Here is a 21,530-nt window from a genome sequence, read left to right on the forward strand (position 1 = left end):
TATAATCTGGCCATCTTTTGGGACCAAGGGGTCACCACGGGATATGGGATCAGACCCCAACACACATGTTCTTTAGGTCCTTGTCTAAATTCTCCCCGTTTCACGGGGGGGAGAGGGAGAGGAAAGGGATAAAGCAGGGGCTGTCAGAGAAAAAAAGCATTGAGATTTCAGTAGAAATACTATAATTTATTCTGTTGTATAAAAAGTCACCCTTATGTAATAAAATGTCTTCTTAGAAGAAGAAATATATTATTTCAGGTCATAAATAATCAACAAACATACAACTGTTGGCAACTAAAAAAAAAAAAAACCAACACTGGTGTTTTCCATCAGTGCTGAAAACAAATCTTAGGATGTATTTACAGGATATTACAGTACTGAAACACAAAAATTGAGGTATTTGGTTTTTCTAGGAGTAGACACTGATGTTTGTGAAGGCAGACTACCTACACAAAAATAAATAAGGTATATTCTCATGTGTGTATGTGTCGTCAGGAATGGTAATACTGGTAGGTATGTCAAGCATGAAGAGTTCCTACAAAAAACGGGGGCAAGCAAAAAGAAACCGGCTCGTACACGGAGTCCTTTCTCTTCTGCCCCTTTTTGTCAGACAGACTTGATGTACCCACTATAGATTGGCCCCAAATGTGCTGAGTTCAGCAACCATCTTGACACGAAGTCATCACTGTGGCCGCTGAGGAACCCAGTGGAAGTTGGGCGAAATTAAATAAATAAGGACCAGCCCTCCTGAGTCCCCTCCCCGGAGTTATTGCATTTCTCCTCTAAGAAGGAGCCTGGAGTCCTGGTGGGTTGTGAAGATCAGATCACCTCCCATGGGCTTTTCAGCAGCTGGGAGAGGTCGTGATAGGACTCTGAAGGTAGCTCAATGCACTGTTTGTGGGGTGGACAGGGATGGAGACAGGGAAGTTGAAGACAGTGGTGGTAGAGGCGCCTCGGTCAAGCACAGCCATGGCGGGGCTCCCAGCCTCAGCCGAGCAGTGTGGGGCCAAGACTTGAGACTCAAACTGCAGCAGCTGGCCCATGAAGCTGAAGTTGGGGGAGATGATGCTTCTCCTCTGCTTCACGAACTCAAAGGCCTCATCCAGCTTGACTCGGTTAGTCCTCATGAGGTAAGCAAGGCAGATGGTGGCTGACCGGGAAATGCCTGCCTGGCAGTGGACAAACACCCTTCCTCCAGCATTCTTGATGGAATCTGGAAAACAAAAGGGCAACTGGTTACTCGGGAGCTCAGGAGAACAACTCCAACCTCAGGCATAGGGCACCTTAAAATGTCATGCCTGTCTTGTCCAGAGATGCTGGTTATTGCATGCCATCACATGGACACCAATTCTTGGAGGCAATGTGGGGGCTATACAAAGAACAGGGAGGGATTTAACCCCAGACCCAGCCTCTCCAATAGGTGACTGATCTTGGACAAATCAATTCATCTTTCTGTGCCTCAGTTGGATAATTTGTAAACCAGTACATCAAAACCCTATTCTGCAGGGATGGTGCCCACAGCAGACTGGTGTTTAATATCTGGAGGCCGGCTCAGAAGAATCTCATTCAAGTCCTTGCCTGGGAGGCCAGGCTCAGTGGCTGAAATGGGGGAAGAAGGCAGAGAAGTCTCAGGCATCCATTCCATTTACCTATGAAGTCGATTGCCTCGTTGAACCAGGAGCTGATGTCGGCCTTGTGGTTGTCCTCCACAGGGATGCTCTTGTACTGGTAGTGATCCTCAAAATGGTTGGGACAATTGGCTGAGACGTTGATCAAGGCAGTGATGCCCAGGGCATCCAGCATGTCTTTGCGGGAAGCATGATAGGCACTGCCCAGGTACAAGAAGGGCAGAATCTCCACTGGGCCACCCTGAAACGCAGGAATACCCAACACTCGTCAAGCTTGCCCAGAGTCAATGCCAGTGCCCACACCCACAAAAACTCCCTGCTAGAAAAGTCCATTTCAAATACTAGGTCAACTCCTCAACTCTGCTGTTGGAGGATCAGTAAATAGGAGACAAAGCTCATTTGCTTCCATAGCACAGGACTAACAAGTCATTTCTACAGTGCCAGCAATTAGAGACTGCTCCATCAGGTCATGTAGTTGTGGAATAAATAATATCCCTACATCCCCTTGGTTATAAATAAAGCTGCAGGTCACTTTCTGTATTCTCACTGGCACTGCTCTTCCAGGTCTCTGCCAGCTGTTACTCCTCCCCTCTGGCACAGGCCCCAACTAACCTGATCGTAGAGTGGGGTGCTGCAGGAACTGCACCCCGATTCAGCGCTGTCAGGGGCGCTAGTACTCAGAGGGAGGCTGAGCCCCATGGGGGTCGACTGTTTGCTGCACAGCTCCGGGCAGGAAGCCGAAAAAGCTTCATATCCTCCTGAAAATACAGAGACATTTTTTCCCATTAGTACCGGTGGGAGAGGGCACCTTCACACAACTCCCCCATCTACCAGAGCTGGAAGTGTACATGGGAGAGCCCCATGTCTTTGTTCCTAGAGCCAAACAGAGCCAATGACAAGCCCCCAGAGATAAGGCTCCAGCGGCCACGCACTCCAGGTGGAGCAGCTTCCCCGAAGCAGTGGGCCAGTGGTCCCCGGTAAAGCCTCAGGGGCGTGCAAGCCCACTCCCGAGCTTCCCCAAGGGCGTACCTTTGAGGAAGAAGACTTGCGTCGTGCGCGCCTCCCGGCAGAGCGCGCCAGCGGCCAGGGCCAGGGTGCTGTCCCGCTTGGCGCAGTCCAGGGTGGCGCTGCGCTCGTCCAGCAGCACCACGGCGTGGTAGGCGCCGGCCAGCAGGCGGCCGCGCAGCTCCGAGTTGGGCACGATGTGTTCCAGGCCCATGGCGCCCTTGGCCCGGCGCCGCACGATGGTGCTGAAGCGCACGTTGACCGAACCGGCAATGTGGCCGGCGTTGAAAGCAAAAAAGGAGCGACAATCGAGCAGCAGGCAGTGCGCCGCGCGCTCCCGCAGCAGCGTCCGCAGGCTTCCGGCGTCCAGGGAGCCCACTTCCATGACCATGGCCTGTCCCAGCGCCCCCAGCGTGTAGGTTCTTCGGGTGCTCTTTGTCCTCGGAAACCAAAGGCGGGGAGGTGGCTTTCGCTGTAAAGCCCGACCCGGGGTCTGGTTGCGTCGAACCAAAAACTGCCTTTGTACTGAGCAAAAGGCCGTCGGGCGGGACTCCGGGCTGTCTCAGCTTCCTGCTGCTGTCCCTTCTACTCCTCCTACCCTCAAAGCAACTCGAGCCCCAGCGTCCTTCGCAGCGAGCCGACCCGGGGGAGCGAGCTTATATGGGTCTCGCCGGGGGCAGGGCAGAATGGGGCGGGCGCGCCGGAGAAGGGGGTTTGTTTGTTTGAATGGCGGTCACATGACCTGGCGGTGACGTCACCTACCCAGCCCGGCTGGGCGCCGGCAGAGCCAAAGGGGAAGACGTCATCGGCCCCGGAGCAAAGCCCGCTCGCTGCGCGCTGGCTTGGGTTCGGTCCCCGCCCGCCGGCCGGCTTGTGCCCAGCGCGTCCCGGGGGGACCTGGCCTGCGTCGCTCTCCGGGCCCAGGAGGAGGAGGAGGAGGGCGCGCTGCCAGCCTAAGGCTGACCTCCCCGAGGCAGCGGCCGGGAGAGCGATCAAAATACCTCCTCCCTCCTCCTCTGCTCGCTCCCCTCCGCCTGTACCGCGGCCCCTTCTTTCTCCGCGCCCCTCCGCGCAGATCCGAGCGGATAGGGGTTGCCTGCTCCTTTGCCTACGTTTGTCCCTCTTTCTCGCATTTGTTCGTCAGTCACGGGCGGGAGACTGAGGTCCCAAGGAGAAGCGATTTGCTTGCCCAGCATTACACTGCTAGGAAATCGTGAAGCCAGGGACCCAGAGGAACCTGAGGCGAGGGTTGGAGAAAAAAATAGCTTTGGCCCTACAAATGTTCCTACCGGAATGGTCAGGGTGAGTAGGGTTGGAGGGATCAGGGAAATAGTTTCCTGTTTCCCCAACTTTCTCTTAATCCTGTTACTTTTTAAAAATGGACATTTAACAAGTAAAAAGCACTCTAGTTAAACCCCCACCAAAAATGTTATCCCTAGTCATATGTCCACTAAAATACTTTGAGCCGAGGAAGGCAAGTCAAGGGGCTGTAATCTGAGTCGGGGGTCGCAAGATCGCCGTCTGGGTTTCGGCATTTGGTGTTTGAGAAAGAAGGCGACCCACAGCGCGGCTCCACAGCGCCCCCAGGGACTGACAGACACGTTTCTTGTCACGCTCGCTCAAGAAGTTCTCTCTCTCTCTTTCTTTTTCTTTTATATTTCTTTATTCCACAAATACGGACTGATGCGCGTCTACTATGCGCTGGGCTCGGGGGTCACAACGGAAAACAGGAGCCGGCCTACCCCCCGCGCTCGAATTCTCTCCATTCGTATGGGCTAAACTCTAAAACCAATCCTCCGCGCTTCAGGACCTGAGCGCTCCCCCGCCACAACTTCACCCCCAAACACTCGGGGACACCAGGGCGATTACCGCGCCCTGAACCCTAAAGGCGACCCCTGGACAGCGGAGACCGCTGAGGCAACACCGGCGCGTTAGGTAAACAAACATCAACATTGCGCCACCGGGCTGAGTCTAGAACATTCTTCCCTCTTCTAGAGGGGATTTCACCAGCCGCCCTGTGTTGTTGCTCTGTGCATTGGATCACCAGAGGCAACTTCTGCATTTGTCTTGCCTTTGCGTCTACACATTCTCCAAGGTTCTTCTATAAAAATTGAGGGCACTGAGTGCTTTATTTATGTATTTATTTTTTCTGTCTCACTCTCTTTTAGGGCATTTTTCTTTTCTTCAGATGAACATTGGCCAAGGACAGCCAAGATATCTCAGATAACGGCAACACCCCCCCATCTTAAAAAAAGAGAAAAAGGAAAAAAAAATGCTTTATTTGTTTATACTACTTATTCAGCTGAGGAACTCAACATATTTTGTGCATTGAATCATAGAATGCTACAGCTGCTGACATTTCATTGCATACCGACATGATCTGCCATTTTTTTTTTAACCGAGAACATTCATTATACTTACCCCCTACTAAAATTTTAAAAAAGAAAACTTTTTTTTATATACAGATATTACAGTGGTAGCGGCACAGTGTAGCTGTAGCTGACCTCCTTGGATTTGCCCTCTCATCCTTAAGTGGGCTTGAACCGTACCCTGTCATTTTGCTGCTGTAGGATCCTAGATGAGCCTCTCAGTTTACACCTGTACGATGGGCATGTAACTGCCTACTTTGTGGCTGGCTTGAGGCCCAGGTGAGAGATGGAACCCAGGCTCTACCCTATCCCTCCTCACTGTGATTCACCCCATCTCTTGGTTTTCCCCTTCCCAACAGAGCAGTTCCTATATCATCATGCCACTGTGTGTTGCAGAGTTTGGCACTAGAACTTGGGGAGAAAGTCACCACAAGCCAGAAGCTGATGACAGAGGCCAGTAGGTGTGGCTGGGACAGAGGGCCCAGTATTCCCCCAGTTCAGGGAAAGGCCATCATCCCTTAAGACCAATGAACACACAATGGATCGGGTCAGGGGGTGTGTTCTGGTCACCCGCCCAGAGACAGGTGGTAAAGGTGTAGCCAACAAGGCACCCAATCCAGGCAGTGGAAATGCTGCTTGTGGCTGGGGATGGAGCCAAAGAGAGGCCCAGAAGGGAGAAGGGGCTGGAATTGGGGGCCCGGCTGGCAAAGGGGCACGAAGGAGGATGACTCAATGTATGTTGGCTTGGGAAAAAGAATTGGGCCTTTGACCAGGGCACTTCTGGATTCTGGGCGTGCTTAGAAATCAACTTATGTGTTTATTTGTGGGGTGGTTGGAAGGGTCCAGGGCATTGGACTCAGTCTAGGGCCTGGCCTGGGCTTCCCATCTTTAGTGTGTGGGCATGGGTAAATCACTTCACCTCTCTGAACCTCTGCTCCCTCCTCCCTGTGATGGAGATAATAACATTTACCTCTAGGGGATATGCCGAGACTCAGCAGGAGAAAGTATGTTAAAGGATAAAGCCAGGTTGACACTGTCCTACAACCCAGTCCTAATCTAGCTCTCAGTAGTCTTCGAGTCTGTTCTGGCATCACAGGAGAATAAAAGTTGGAGCTCCAACAGAACAATGTCACACAAGCCTCCAGAACTTCATGCCCTGCCTGGGCTCATACCCCTAGAGCAACCTGATGACAGACAATGGATCCAGGCTACTGTCTTTTGGTGACCTTGGACAAGTGGTTTAACATTTCTTAGCCTCAGTTTCCTCCTTTGTAAACTAGGAATAGTATCCACCTGTTGTTGTTAACTGCCATCCAGTTGGCTCCGACTCCTGGCAACTCCACGTACAACAGAATGAAACATTGCCCGGTCCTGCTCCATATTCGTGATTGTTGGCATGCTCAAGTACATTGTTGTGGCCACTATGTATTTGGAGCGTCTTCCAACATAGGGGGCTCATTTTCCAGCACTGTACTGGACAATATTGTGATTCATAGGGTTTTCATTGACTAATTTTCAGAAGCAGATTGCCAGGCCGTTCTTCCTAGACTCTCTTTGTATAGAAGCTCCCCTGAAACCTGTCCACCTTAGGTGATCCTTCTGGTATTTGAAATACCAGTGGCATAGCTTCTAGAGTCACAGCAACATGCAAGCCACCATAGTATGAAAAATTGACAGATGGGTGGTGGAATATCCATCCGGGAGTAAGTATAACCGTGTGTGTCATGCCCGGGGCGGGGGGGTGCTCTCAGGAGAGAGGGCTGGGTCCCATGAGCTCATGTTTTCTCCTTTAGAACCCATAGCCCTTTAATTGTCTCCCCTCAGCTGTATGATGGTCCCCTCCCTTGCTCAGTATCCTCCCATGACTCCCTCTTTCCTACCAAGTGCAAAGCCCACCATCACCTCGACTATCCACCTGGCCCAGCCTCCTGCTTCTTTCCTTGTTTTCCTGCGGTACTCTAGGCATTCTAGGTGGGCCAGAGTTTCTGGAAGTTTTCTCGTCCTTTCCCACCCCTACACCTTTGCATGAACTGCTTCCCCTCCTGCTGCTACCATGCTGTCTCCCCTGATGTCCGCCATAATCTTCCCCATACTCCAAGACCCAGGCAAAGAGTCCCCTCCACGAAGCCTCCCTGGGCCCTGGAGCTTTGTCCGAAAATTCTGGTTGTGTGAAAGCCGCTTAGATCTTTGTCTTACTCCCCTGGAGGCAGGGCCTGTGTTTTTCTCATCTTTGTGCCCTCTCTACCCCCACCCCACTGCCCTTAATGGAGTGTCTGGCACATAGTAGGTTCACAATTTGTGGAATGGTGGAAGAATTTCTTTAAAGTGTTCTGTTGAAAGTATCAGAAGAGAGAGGAAAAGAAATTGTTGTTTATTGAGTCCCTCCTCTGCACCAGGTACATCACAGGTATTATTTTGCCAGCTCCTCATCAGTGACCCTGTGACAGGGCAGCTATCTTCATTTTATAGGCAAAGATACAGGCTCAGAGAGGGGACTGCCCAAGGTCAGACAGCTGGTAATCATCAGTCACAGATTCAAACCCAGGGCCAGTCTAATTCAAGAGATGGAGCTGGGCCTGGGCATCTGACTGTGTTGAACCCTGGTCTACTGAGGCCTGCGCCTCTCCGAGGCCCATCCCAGACTAAATCTCTAACTTCCAGCTTGCCTGCCTGTGGTCACTGGGCTGACTGGTCTCTGGCACCAGCCCTGAAGGGTACCTAGAGCTTCCCAGGACTCCGAGTTCAGGCCCTGGTCTCCCTACTGCCTCTCCACAGTCGCTCAGTGGTTGGGACTTGGGGGAGCCAGAGGGGCTGGTAAGGGGTGACTTCACCCTCCACACCCAGCCTGTTAGGTCAGAGGTAGCTGCTATTGCACAATCCCTGCAAGGAGATCTCCATGATCAGGCCTGAGAGAGCCTGCAGAAATGCGTCATCTCCTCCAGCCCCCTCATTTGACAGACAAGGGGCCCAGAGAAGTTAGGCAACCTGATCAAAGTCACACAGTGTCCAGAATATTTCAACTCTAGTCAGCAAAACTGTGTGAGCTGTGTGTTCAAATAGTTATCAGAACTCATCTCTGGAGGGTGGAGTTACTTTCATTTTCTTATAGCTGTGTGTTGTTTAATTTTTTTTTTTACTGTGGTGAAAATATACACAACACATCTGCTAATTCAACAATTTCTACATATATAATTCAGTGACGTGGATTATGTTGTGCAACAATTATTGCTATGTTGTTGTTGTCTTAGGCTGGGTTCTCTGGAGAAGTAAAACCAGTTAAGCAGAGCCCTGGTGGCGCAGTGGTTAAGAGCTCTGACTGATAACCAAAGGGTCAGCAGTTCAAATCCACCAGGTGTTCCTTGGAAACCCTGTGGGGCAGTTGTACTATATCACCTGGGGTCACTTTGAGTCAGAATCGACTCAACAGCAAGAGGTTTGGTTTTTTGTTTTGAAAGAGAGAGATTTATCTCAAGGAAATGGTTCACGTGGTTGTAGAGGCTGGCAAGTCCCAAGTCCATGGATCAGTAGGCTGGAGGCTTCTCCTGACTCACATAGTTATAAGAGCTGTTGAACCCAAGATCGGCAGTTCAGACGCCAGGCTGCTGGCTCACAGACTGCAGAGTCCAACGAATCCCAAGACTGACAGGCAATAGGGCAGGCTGCTGGCTCAAGTCCCAAGAACTGGAGGTCAGGTGATGATGAGTTGAATGCAGGATCCAGAGTGAGCAAAAGCCAGCAAGCTTTGCCAGAATGTCCATAAATATTGGATGCGGGCTACACCCCCAAGGAAACCCCCTTTACAACTGATTGGCTGATCACATCAGATCATATCATTATATTAAATTACAAAACGGAAGAAAATTACATCATTACATAAGTGCCAAACCACTGAGAATCATGGCCCAGCCAAGCTGACATACAACCCTAACCATCACACTATCCTTTTCTAAATTATTCTACCATCATTAACATAAACTCTGTATGGTTTGTGGTTTAATTTTTTTTTTTTAACACAAATGTGTTAACTCTTATAATCAGGAAAAAAGTTAAAAATATGAAAAGGCAACTATGTTTAGGACGAAAGCATTGTTAAAAGTAAGTTACAGAAATGGTTGAAATGGCAGAGTTTTTGTTATATATATTTCACCACAATAAAATTAAAAAACAAGAAAGTGACAGAGATAGACTACCTGGGCTAGAATCTCAGCTTGACAATTCACCTTGGCCAAGTTACTTGACCTCTGTAGGACTCAGGCTCTTCATCTGTAAAATGAGGATGATAGAAGTTTCTATCTCATAGGGCTGTGGGGAAGATTATATGACACAGAGGTTGGCAAACTACAGCCCATGAGCCAAATACAGCCTGCCACCTCTTTTTGAACTACCCACAAACTAAGAATGGTTTTTACATTTTAAATGGTTGGGGGAAAAAAATGTAGAATAATATTTTGTGACACATGAAAATCATATGAAATTTTAATTTTAGTGCCCACAAATAAAGTTTTATTGGAACACAGCCACACTCTTTTGTTTATGTATTGTCTACGGTTACTTTCGTACTCCAATGGGAGGTGAGTAGTTGCAACAGAGACCGTATGCCAGGTAATGCCTAAAATATCTACCTCTGGCCCTTCACAGGAAAAGTTTGCCAATCCCTGATGTGAGCTCATGTATGAAAAACCCTTTAGAACAATGCCTGGCACAGGAAAACAGTCAACTTTGTTAGTATTATCATATGGATACTTATGACATCTCCCCTTAGGATGGTTCGAAAGCAGAAATTTCTTTCATAATAAATTTCATTGCTTCTAAGGAACATTTTCTGGTATTTTAACATCTCTAAAGGTAGGATGTGACTTACAAGCTGAGGCTTGTCGTACTTAATGGACATAGTTAATTGACAGCATTTTTCCTTCTTGGTGGTGCATAAATTAATGGGAGCCTTATAATTTATAGAAGTCTCTGGGTGGTGCAAATGGTTTGCCCTCGACTACTAACCTAAAGTTGGTGGTTCAAACCCACCCAGTGGCGTTGTGGAAGACAAGTCTGGTAATCTGCTTCTGTAAAGATCACAACCAAGAAAACCCTAAGGAGCAGTATCTACTCTAACACATCGGTTTGCCATGAGTCAGAATCCAGTCTATGGCAACAGGTTTGGTTTGTTTTGTTACAATTGATAGTATCTTAGATTCAGTAAAATATAGCAACGGCAAAAGGTTTAAAGCGTACAGAAAGTAAAATGCTGCCATCAGTCCACCAACACACATTTAAGCAGGGGAACAGACTTGGTAACAAACAAGTACAGTCCAGGTGCTAAGTGCCAGGGTAGACATTGGGGAGCTGAGAAAATGGTCCCTTACCAGCTGGGAGAGGACTATCAAGGACAGGTGCCCAGAGGAGGGGACCTCTACGTGGAGACGTAAAGGCTGATGTGGAATAGAAATGCCTAGACTAAATGCCTCAGAGAGGTGGGCCTTCATTATCAATCACTTCTCTCTGGGAGCCTCAGTTTCTTCCTCTGTAAAATGGAGACAGTAGAAATCCCAAAAGACTAACACTCAAGTTTGTTGAGAGGTCAGATGGAACCCCAGCAGCCTGTATGAATGGACCCCACTGGTGACCACTTCTTCCTTCCCTCTGGGGTCAGGGACACGGTATCTTGCCTTTCTTTGTCCCCAGCACAGGGTTGGCCTCAAAGCAGGTTTGTTGAACAAACAAACACATGACGACAATCCAGGAGCCCAGGATAGGGACCAGGAAGCAGCAGGGCCTCCACGACTCAGATAGGCCTGTCCCTGAACCAAGGACACACCCAAGAATGTGCCCCAAGCCACGCCCCAGCACCAGGGAAACTGACGCCAGGGTGAGAAGTGACAGCTTTCTGTTTGTCATTTTTTTTCCTTAGGCAGAGTGTGAATTGAGACACGATTTCCTTTTCATAATTAAAAAACACTTTAGTAATTAAAGTTGGAGGGAGCAAATGAGGTCATAGTTTGTCTATTCCAAACTCTTCCTCACGGAAGGGAGGAGGAAATGTTATTGGCACTAAGTTCAGAATCATACTTGAAGACTCAGAAATTGTGCATCTCAGTTTTGGCTTTGTGGGCAGGTTATTGGGGGCTGTTCTTCATAATCACTAGTTTCTATTGAGCACTTGCTAGGAGTCTGGCGCCTTGCTGAGTGCTTTATATTCATTTCCTTATATGATCACAGCCCTAACCCTGTGAGGTTGCCTCACATTACATGTGAAAAGATGAGGTACTCGAGGCACAGAGAGGTTAACTAACTGTCCAAAGCCGCACAGCACGTAAGCAGCAGAGCTGGGCTTTAGTACTCCATGTTCCTTCTCTCTGTTTTCTAAATCTTTTGTCCTTATCTCTCCATAGCACACAGCAGGCGTGGCATGAGGGTGGAGTGTTGCACCATTTCACTGTTTATTTCTTGTGATGGTGACTTGGAGGGGCTGCTTCTAGGTCTGAAAGGAAGAAGAAAAGAAAATATGTCCCAAACTCAGGGGCTCTGCCTGGCCCCCCTGACTCACTGAGCCACATTGGACAAATGATTCATTCACTGGCCTTAACCTCAATGGTTGGCCACCCACTGAGAGTGAAGTCACACCTCCAGCCTTCTGATGCACTCATTGGCTCACTCATCTAACTCCATAGCAGCAAGAAACAGGCCTGGTTGGGCCTGCTTGGGCTCAGGGACAGGAAGGCACACAAATGCTTCTCAGTGTTCTCAGGTTGTGGCTGGTGGCTCACTTCTGGGTGGCTCACATCTGGGTGGCTCACTCGTACCTCAAAGAGAGCCTCTCTGCATGTGTGGAAGCTATGTGAACATGAGGAAAGACATCCCTTGTTCTTGGATAGGACAAGTCAACCATAAAAATACCCATTTGGCACATAAGTATATCGATTTAACATGATCCTCATGAAAATACTGAGGTGTTTGTTTTCCCTCTAGAGTTAAACAAGTTGATTCTGAAGTTGGTAGGACATAACAATCAAGAATAGCCAGAAAAACTAAAAACAAAGGGCAGTAAGGTGGGGATAAGCCTACCAGACATTAAAACATACCATTGCCAGTGGCGTCACTAGGAGGGTGCAGGGGGTGCAGACCATACTGGGTGACACTATCAGAGGGAGTGACACCAAAAGGACTGTCTATTAAATTTAAGTGCGGTGTTTCAGCAGAAATTTATTATTTTTTTATAAAAATATCCTTATAGTTAGTTAAAACAACAAAACATTTTTCATAAGCCCAGTTCACATGTATCAATATACCTACAAGGCTAAAACTGTATACTAATTTACATTTTGAACCTTCTAATGCCATCTGGTCAGAGCTGTCATTATCACTGAATTACAATGACGCTTAGAATCACGGGGTTTCATCTGGGTGCTATACAAGTACAGTCTATTGTTTTCATTGCTGCCAGTGTTTTTATAGTTGCTGGTTTTATCAAATTTTCTGGTGTTTTAGCTACAATATTGTGGTAATTAGTATTTGTGAACTTACATCAATAACATTTTTGAGAATGAAGTAGTAATTAAAAGAAAAGGAAAAAATTCAAAAAGGCTTCCTCTCGGTCACTAATAACGTTGTAACTAATAAAGTAATTCAGTGTAGAAAGATTTTACAAAACAATTTTATTGTTACTATTCATGTAATCTAAGAAATATTGCATTTAAGCAATTTACAACTATATCACATATTATTCTATGATTAAAATGGATAATAAACTTACATGTATAACCATTATTGATTTTATAACTTTTTGATAACTAAATAGAGAAATTGACAGTTTAAAACATGAAGGGGAGCAGGAAGTGCATGGGGGGTGAGGTGACAACATGGCTTATCGCACTGGGTGGCAGCAACCCTAGTGACGCCACTGACCATAGCAAGTGTATAGAGACCAAAGTTTATTAGCGGTTGCTAGGGGTAGGCAGGAAGAAGAGGAAAAGGAGAAGTAAATGATTAGGGAACACTGAGCTTCCGTTAAGGGTGATAGTGTAATTTGGAAACAGATAAACATGATGAGTAAACAACATGGTGAATATAATTAATGTCACTAAACTGTAAATGTGAAGATTGTTGAAATGTCCAATGTTTTGTTGCATATATGTTTACCACAATAATTGAAGAGAAAAAAAAAGTTAAAAAAATACTCTAAAGCCTCTATAATTTAATGATGTAGTAAGAAGCATGAATAGTCAGACAGACCAATGGGACTGAATAGAAAGTCCAGGAATTTACCCAACTGTGTATGGAAATTTGGTGTATGATAAAGGTGGCATCTCAAATCACTGGGACATGATGAGCTTTTTAATAAGCGATGAGTGCTGGGACGATTAGATAGTCTTTTGGAAAACAGAAAAAATTGGACTCAGCAAACACCTGAATAAACCCCAAACGAATTGAGATCCAGGTTTTTTTAATGAAACTTTGCACTTTTTAGAAGAAGACGTGGAAATTCCTTTAAAACCAGGAATGGGGAAAGTCTTCCTATTTAGAAAGCAAAATTCAAAAACAAAAAAAGAAAAGCTAAATAAATTCAACTACGCAAGGAATTTAAAACCTTACCTCAAACGCTATATACAAAAATTAATTCAAATGGATCACTGGCTTAAATTTAAGAGCTAACATAATAAAACTTTTCAAAGAATACTTGGGAAAATATCTTCAAAGTCTTGGGCTAGGTGAAGATTTCTTAAATACAACACCAAAAGCATGGTTTATAAAATAAAATATTAATAAATTAAAATTCATCTAAATTAAAAACTTTTGCACTTAAAAGACACCATTGAGCAAGTGAAAACATAAGCAACACACTCAAAGAAAATATTTGCAAAATAAAATCTGATGAAGGGCTTGTATCTAAAATTTACAAAACACTTTTACAACTCAACAGTAAGACAAACAACCCAATCAAAGATGGGCAAGAGATATGAACAGACATTTTTGCCAGAGAAGATGTATGGCTAGCTACTAGGCACAGGAACAAATGCTCTACATCATTAGTCATTAGGAAAACGCAAATTAAAACCATAATGAGATACTACTTCACACCCACTAGAATGGCTACAATCAAAAAAGAAAGATAATAACAAATGTTGGCTAGGATGTGGAGAAACAGAACTTTTATACATTGCGGGTGGAAATATAAAATGGCGTGGCCTCTTTGGAAGGCAGTTTGGCAGTTCCTCGAAAGGTTAAACGTAAAATTACTGTATGACCAAGCAATTCTACTCTTGGGTATCTACTCAAGAGAAATGAAAACATACTCCACACAAAGACTTGTGTGTCAATGTTCATAGCAGCATTGTTCATGTAGCCCAGATCTGGAAACAACCTAAATATCCATCAACTGATAAATGGATAGGTAAAATGTGGTATACTCATACACCGGGACGATAATATTCAGCAATAAAAAGGAACAAACTACTGACATTCTACCACAGAGATGAACTTTAAAGACATTGTTGCTGTTGTTAGCTGCCGTCAAATCAGCTGACTCATGGTAATGACTCATGGCAATCCTATGTACAACAAAACAAGACACTGCCCAGTCCTGTGTCATCTTCATGATCGTAGGTATGCTTAAGTCCATTGTTGTATCCACTGTGTATTTTGAGTGCCTTCGACCTAGGAAGATCATCTGGCACTATATCGGACAATATTCTGTTATGATCCATATGATTGTCATTGGCTGATTTTCAGAAATAGATCATCCGGCCTTTTTTTCCTAGCCTATCTTAGTCTGGAAGCTCTGCTGAAACCTGTTCAGCATCCTGGCAACACAGAAGCCACCCACAACAGATGGGCGGCCCCGAGATGGAAGGCAGGAAATCTACCACTGAACCACCCCTGCCTCATTATACAAGTAAAAGAGGCCAGACACAAGAGACCACATATTCTTATCCCATTTATATGAAATATCCAGAAAAGGCAAATTTATAGAGACAATAAGTAGATTGGTGGTTGCCTGGGGCTGGGGTGGAAATGAGGATTAACTGTAAATGGGCATGAGGGATCTTATTGGGAGACCATGAGAAAGTTCTACAATTGATTAATCGTGATGGTTGGACCACGTGGTAAAGTTGCAAAAAGTCATTGAATTGTACATATGAAGAAGGTAAATTTTATGATGTTTAAAATATACCTCCATAAAGCTATTTAAAGAAAAAAAGTCTCAGTTCAGGATTCAGTTGGAGATTGAGTTTATACCTGACCCAGGAGGCCTTCCCTGCTTGTGACAGGCTGGGATAGGTGCCTCCTCTTTGCCATAGGCCACCGTGCATCATAATATCACAGCACAGCCCACAGCATAGTTTGTATCAGCGTTGATTTATGTATTTGACTCTCCACTTGGTACAAACCTCTTGAGGACAAATACTTAGTCTTTATTCTCAGAACTCTAGAACAAAGTCCAGCTCACATGAGACTTGCTGCAGTCTTGTTAAATTAGGAATGAGAGGGATTGGAAAGCTACAGCCAACGGAAGGAGGATGCTGCTTTGGAATTTGATTTCATTAGTGAGGTCTTTGATTGAGACCTCCATTAGGGTAGAATAACAAAAAAGAAAAAAGTATATAACAAAAGTATGGTAGTTTTAATAGAATGTGATTTTATCCTGTAAATAAGAGAATAGGAGCCTGGGTGTTGGGGTGGTTAAGTGCTCCGCCACTAATCGAGCGGTTGGAACCCACCAGCCACTTCGTTAGAGAAAGATGCGGCAGTTTGCTTCAGTAAAGATGACAGACTTGGAAACCCTATGGGGTAGTTTTATTCTGTCCTATAGGGTCGCTAGAAGTTGGAATCAACTCGACAGCAATGGGTTTGTTTTTTTGTTTTTTAAATAAGAGAATGCTCAACAAAAGGAAGAAAATCTCCAAAAATGTGGTTAAAGTGAGCGAACAATTTACTCTTTCTCTAAAAAGTTTGGCAAAGAATGGAAAGTAAACAGAAAATATAGGTAAAATTAAAAACCTCGGTTGGAGAATCTGATAAATCTGGGTAATAAAAATGTTACCTTTAAAAAGAAAGGAAGGAATGAACAAAGAAAGGGAGGGAGAAAGGGAAGGAGAGAGGGAGAAAGGGAAGGAGAGAGGGAGAAAGGAAAGAAGGAAGGGAGAGAGAAAGGGGGGAAGAGAGGGAGGACGAAAGAAGGATTTGGACTTCTACTCTGAGTGGGGAAGGAGCAGCAGGAGCTCGTGGGCAGAGCAACGACAGGGCTGATGTGTGTGTCAACAGGATAATAACAGTACTCACTTGACTTGGTTGTGTGAGGATGAGCTGCGCTTACCAGTGCAAAGTCCTCAGCACAGTGAGTGACACATAGCAAGCACCAAATCCAATAGATGGGATCCCGCTCACTATTTATCCCCCAAGAGCTACAGGCCCAGAAAGGAGAAGCCCTTGCTCCAGGTCACAGAGTGGTCTGTCCAGCAGACAGTGGGGAGCCAGGCTGAGCCCTTCTGGGGAAGCCCAGGAGCAGGGGTCTGCTCCGAACAGGCGGGCATGCTGGGCAGCGAAGGGCAGGATGGCCATGCCACCCACCACCTCGACTTCCCAGCCTTGGAGCCTCTGTTCCTCACTCACGGCTCGGAGGGCAGCACGACACCTCTCTCATGGGTCACTAAGGGGACTGCATGGGACAAGCCAGTGAGCCCCTCACCCAATGCCTGGAGTCCATGCCTCACAAACCATGCCACTTCAAGTTCCTTTATTCAGCAGATAGGTATTGATACCTGCCATAGGCCACACCAGCTGGGATGCTGAGAATGCAGAGGACAGGACACAATTCTCCAGACCCGCTCCCCCATCTCCACCACACACACACATACAATTAGTAAGTTGCCCAATTGTTAAAACACCAAATTCTAGAATGGGGGTCAGTGTTTAGAAAATTGTTTCTGTAGAAAGGTATAAACAGGCAATACCTGGCTTACTTGCTCACAGATAAACTGGGTGAGGGTCTTCACAGGACAAATCAGCACTGGGCCCCCAAAAGTGGCATCTTCTTGTTCATTATCGACAGCTTTCTCCGACTGATAGAGGGGACACCTCGAGCCCACCCAGGTCTTGACCACGGCAGAGTAAAATTCCTAAAGAGAAACACAGAGAATGTGACATTGTGATTAAAATGAAGAGACATTTCCTTGACTTTTTTTCCTTTCTTTCCATTTTCCCAGACAGCAGCACTGTCAGATTTAAAACCAGAGAGCCCTGGCAACATTACTGGCACCCCACATATGACATGGAGGGGCCCAGCTCCTAGCACAGCTGTGGCGAGGAGCCCAGAACAGGGGTTCTCAACCGTGCCTGCACTGGAGCCACCTGGGATCTTCAGCAAATCCTGACACCTCCCAGAGCGTCCATGTAACTGACGCAGGGCATGGCCTGGGCAAGGGGACTTGAGAAATCTTCCCAAGGGTTCCATTGTACAGCCAGGCTGAAAACAACCAATCCTAAGGCATATCTTCAGTGGCTGGCATATGTTTTTGAGAGGAAAAAGCAAGTTAAGGGATCTGCACAGCGCTTGGCACATAGTAAAACTAAACAACCAAAACCAGTTACCATCGAGTCGATTCTGATTCACAGCAACCCCGTGTGTGTTAGATTAGAATTGTGATCCGTAGGTTTGTTATTGTTGTTTTTGGTAATATTTTGTTATGTTTTTGGTAAAAGTTTACACTACAAGTTAGGTTTTCATTTAATAATTACTAAACATATCGTTGGAGCCCTGGTGGCGCAGTGGTTAAGAGCTCAGCTGCTAACCAAAAGGTCAGCAGTTCAAATCCGACAGCTGCTCCCTGGAAACCCTATGGGGCAGTTCTACTCTGTCCGATAGGGTCACTATGAGTTGGAAATGACTTGAAGGGGATGGGTTTTTGGGACACACATTGTTCAGATGCGTTGGTTACATTTTTCAGAATGTGTTAACGTTCTCATTCATTCTCTTCTGGAAGTTTCGCTTCCAGTAATCTGGTTTCCCCGTCCCCTTACCCTTTCATCTTTACTTTAGAGTAATTGGTGACCATTTGGTTTCATATAGATGACTTTTGAAAGGCACACAGTACTCACTGGTAATAGTCTTTATTTTATGAGCCAGCCGGTTATTTAGCTAAAAGGTGCCCTCAGGGGGTAGTTTTGGTTTAAGGTTTAGGGAGTATCTCAGGGTGATAGTCTCAGGGAGTCCTCTAGTCTCAACCAGTCCAGTAAGTGTGGGCTTTCTGAGAATCTGAGTCCTGTTCTACATTTTTCTCCCCTTCTATCAGGATCCCCCTATTGTGGCCCTGATGAAAAGGCCCTTAGTGGTAGCCAAGTTCTACTTCTGGTCTCAGGGTACATGAGGCCATGGTTCATGTAGACTGTTAGTCCTATAGACTAGTTTCTTCTCTGAGTCTTTGGTTTCCTTTTTTCTTTTTTGCTCCAGCCTATATGAGACCAATAGTTGTATCTTAGATTTTTTTGTTTGTTTTTCGTTTTTATTGTAGTGAAAATATATATACCAAAACATTTCACCGACACACGACTTCCACATTTATAATTCAATGAATGTTGTGCCAACATTAATGCTATCTTCCCCAAAATATTACACTGCTATTACCATAAACTCAATGCCCTCCCCGAAAACTCCTCCTTTTCCCCTCCCTCGCACCCCTATAACCATTAGTAATCTTGGTTTCTATATATTTACTTATTTCATGGAAGTGAGGTCATAAAAAATTTGTCCTCTTACGACTGACTTATTTCGCTCCACAGGGTTTTCACTGGCTAATTTTTCAGAAGTAGACCCCCGGCCTTTCTCCCAAGGTACCTCTGGGTGGACTTGACCTACCAACCTTTTAACTGTTAACCACCCAGGGACTCCTGGCACATAGTAGGTGTTCACTATTTGTTCCTTGAATGATTGAAATCTGGAGCATGGCTTCACTTCTTTTTTTACAGATGGCGTATATGTACGTGGGTCTGTGATCACATAGCATGGAGTGGCAAGGTCCCCAGCCAACCTGGCACCTGGGTCCTCCTGAGGGGGGGTGGACGGGGTTGACGGGGGTGCTTGTACTTTTCAATGTATGTGCACGTACTAGTCTTAAAACTGGTAATAAAGGAAAAGATTTGCCAGCTGTTAAAGAACCTAGATGTTTAGCTTCTTTCGCTTCCCTTTTCTTAACCTATTCAGAGGACAGGAAACGCCCATAAATAGCCAGGGGAAAGGAGAGGTAGAGGCTGAGCTGCCCAACGAAACCCTCCAAAACCCCTTCGAAAGTCCCTGGGCTCCTTCAGGGCTGCAGCAGGCCCCCCAGGGAGGTTGAGGGTGACTGAGAAGCCAGGAGTCCCTGGAGGAGCTCCTGGAGCAGCCCCTGGGAAGTGAGGGGAGCGTCTGGGCCCCAGGTCCCCCACCAGTCGTCAGGACAGAAGCCTTAGAACTCCACTGGGTCAGGGCATGAGGCCGTGTCATCCTGGTGACCTCACCCTTACACAGCATAGGCCCCGCCTCTGGTGAAGGGGCCGATGGGCTGTTTCAGAGGAAAGGGCAGGCAGAAAGGCACCCAGAGCCAGCTGAAGGCGCCTCGTCTAATGTAAGCGCCACGCAGTGCTCTGTGAGAGCCGTATCCGGATCTTCGGCTATAGATGATAACCCAAGGTGAGGCTCAGGCCTGGGTCCAGAGCCATATCATAGCTGGGGTTCAAACGCAGGCTCCTGAATTCCAGGACCCTACAGCACCCTGTGGCCCACAAGGCTGGGCTATGGTCAGCCCCCCAACCCCATACTCTCCCAAGGACTCTGCCTGGAGGGGTCTCCCTTCTTGACACAGGCCAGGAGCCCATTGCATGCCTACAGCATAGAAAAGCACTGAGAAATCCCCACTCCCAGCCCGAAGAATGCCCCAGGCAAGGTCCCTGTAACTGTTTCTAGACCAGGAAGCTGGCATCGCTGGGGTGCTGGCTCTACACCTCATGCTTAGCGAAATTAAAGCCTCACCTACCCACAGGGCAGCAGTACTATTATTAACCTATTTACAGACGAGAAAACTGGGGCTCAGATCCATCTAGTCCTATGACCAGGGTCCCAGCAAAGAGGCAGAACCAGGACAGAACTCAAGACCCCTGACCTGAAAGTGCTCACACACAGTGTTCTCGAAGCATATGAATGGTGAAGGGGGCAGAGGACTTTGTCCCCAGCCCCAGTTGCCTCAGCCCAGGCCTTGCGGTCAGTAGTCTATCTGCTCAGGAAGGCAGAGAGGCAGCTGGGAGAAGGATTTGGAGGGGGGCTGGTCAAGCCTGGCCTGGAAGACCGCACAGTAGGCTTAGCCAAGCTGAATTGGAGACTAGGGCCCCCTTGGGGGCGTCTCTGGGCCTGAGCCAGGCTGACCTCCTGACCCTCAGGGGGAGGAGTGCGTCCTTTTCCACCTCCGTTTTTCTTAGAAGTCCTCTTGGCCCAGCATTTCCTGGGATTTCTGCCATGCCGCCAGCAACCTGCTTAACCCCTTGTCTCCCACTCCAATTCCTAGGGAATCGGCACAGACCCGGAGGGGAAGGGTCACAGGAGCCCAGGTGCCAAGGGGTTCAAGTGAAAGAGAACACATATCTGAGAACCTCCAGTCTCCATTTCAGCCTTTCCTCTTACTCTGGCCTTAGATAAGCCACTTGGGTCCTCAGAGCCTCAGTTTTCTTGGCTGTCAAATGGGGGTGACAATGACAACATCTTGGCAGAAAGTGCTTGCAGATGGAATAATAACAAAACTCGACTGGGTCCTGCATGCTTTCTCCAGGCTGGCCACTGTCCTGTTTGACATAAGTCACCTAATTTACTCTTCAGAGTAACTCACCGAGGGCAGCCACGAAACTGAGGCACAGAGAGGGGAGGTGATTGGCCAAGGTCACACAGCTGGTAAGTGGTTGAGCTGGTAGGATTTTAGCTGAGGCCAGGAAAGCTCTATTGTCTTGCCTCTGATGAATAAGAACACCACCTCAGATGCTTGTATAGACTGCAGCGCAGGCAGGAGAGGCCTGTCTGGCTCCTCCCCTTTGTACCCTAGCATCTGGCAAGGTGCCTGGCGCAGAGTAGGTGCTCTGGACGAATGAAAAGAGGCAACAGTGCAGCTCATTGGAGAGGAGCTGGGGTGAGACACACTTGGTTTGCCAGCTCTGTCAGTCCCTGGGTGGTGCAAACAGTTAACGCGTTCGGCGGCTAACCAAAAGGTTGGAGGTTCAAGTCCACCCAGAGGCATTTTGGAAGAAAGACCTAATGATGTACTTCTGAAAGATCACAGCCATGAAAACCCAATGGAGCACAGTTCTGCTCTGACACACATGGGGTCAGAATGGACGAGAACAGCAGCTCTTTGTTGTTGTTTTTGTTGTTGCTGCTGCTTTGTCACTTCCAAACTCCGTGGCCTTATACCATTGCCTCCACTTCTCAGAGCCTTGGTCTCATCGTCTGCAAAGTGACGATACTAATAATACCACAAAAGGGGGGGTTGTGAGGATTAGAGACACGTATAAAGGCCCCTTG

General features: G+C 47.0%; 1 protein-coding gene across 1 annotated transcript; it reads right to left on the minus strand.

The window, feature by feature from the left end:
• Positions 1 to 270: 270 nt before the first annotated feature.
• DUSP1 (dual specificity phosphatase 1) lies at positions 271 to 3,300 on the minus strand. The gene is made up of 4 exons (XM_049874332.1): positions 2,658 to 3,300; positions 2,241 to 2,386; positions 1,650 to 1,869; positions 271 to 1,213 (listed from the first exon to the last, which is right to left on the minus strand). The coding sequence occupies exons 1-4, from the start codon at positions 3,022 to 3,024 to the stop codon at positions 843 to 845; spliced, it is 1,104 nt and encodes a 367-aa protein (XP_049730289.1). The 5' UTR covers positions 3,025 to 3,300; the 3' UTR covers positions 271 to 842.
• Positions 3,301 to 21,530: the final 18,230 nt, after the last annotated feature.

The sequence above is a fragment of the Elephas maximus genome, chromosome 2 (assembly GCF_024166365.1).
Source record: "Elephas maximus indicus isolate mEleMax1 chromosome 2, mEleMax1 primary haplotype, whole genome shotgun sequence".
Classification (NCBI taxonomy): Eukaryota; Metazoa; Chordata; class Mammalia; order Proboscidea; family Elephantidae; genus Elephas; species Elephas maximus.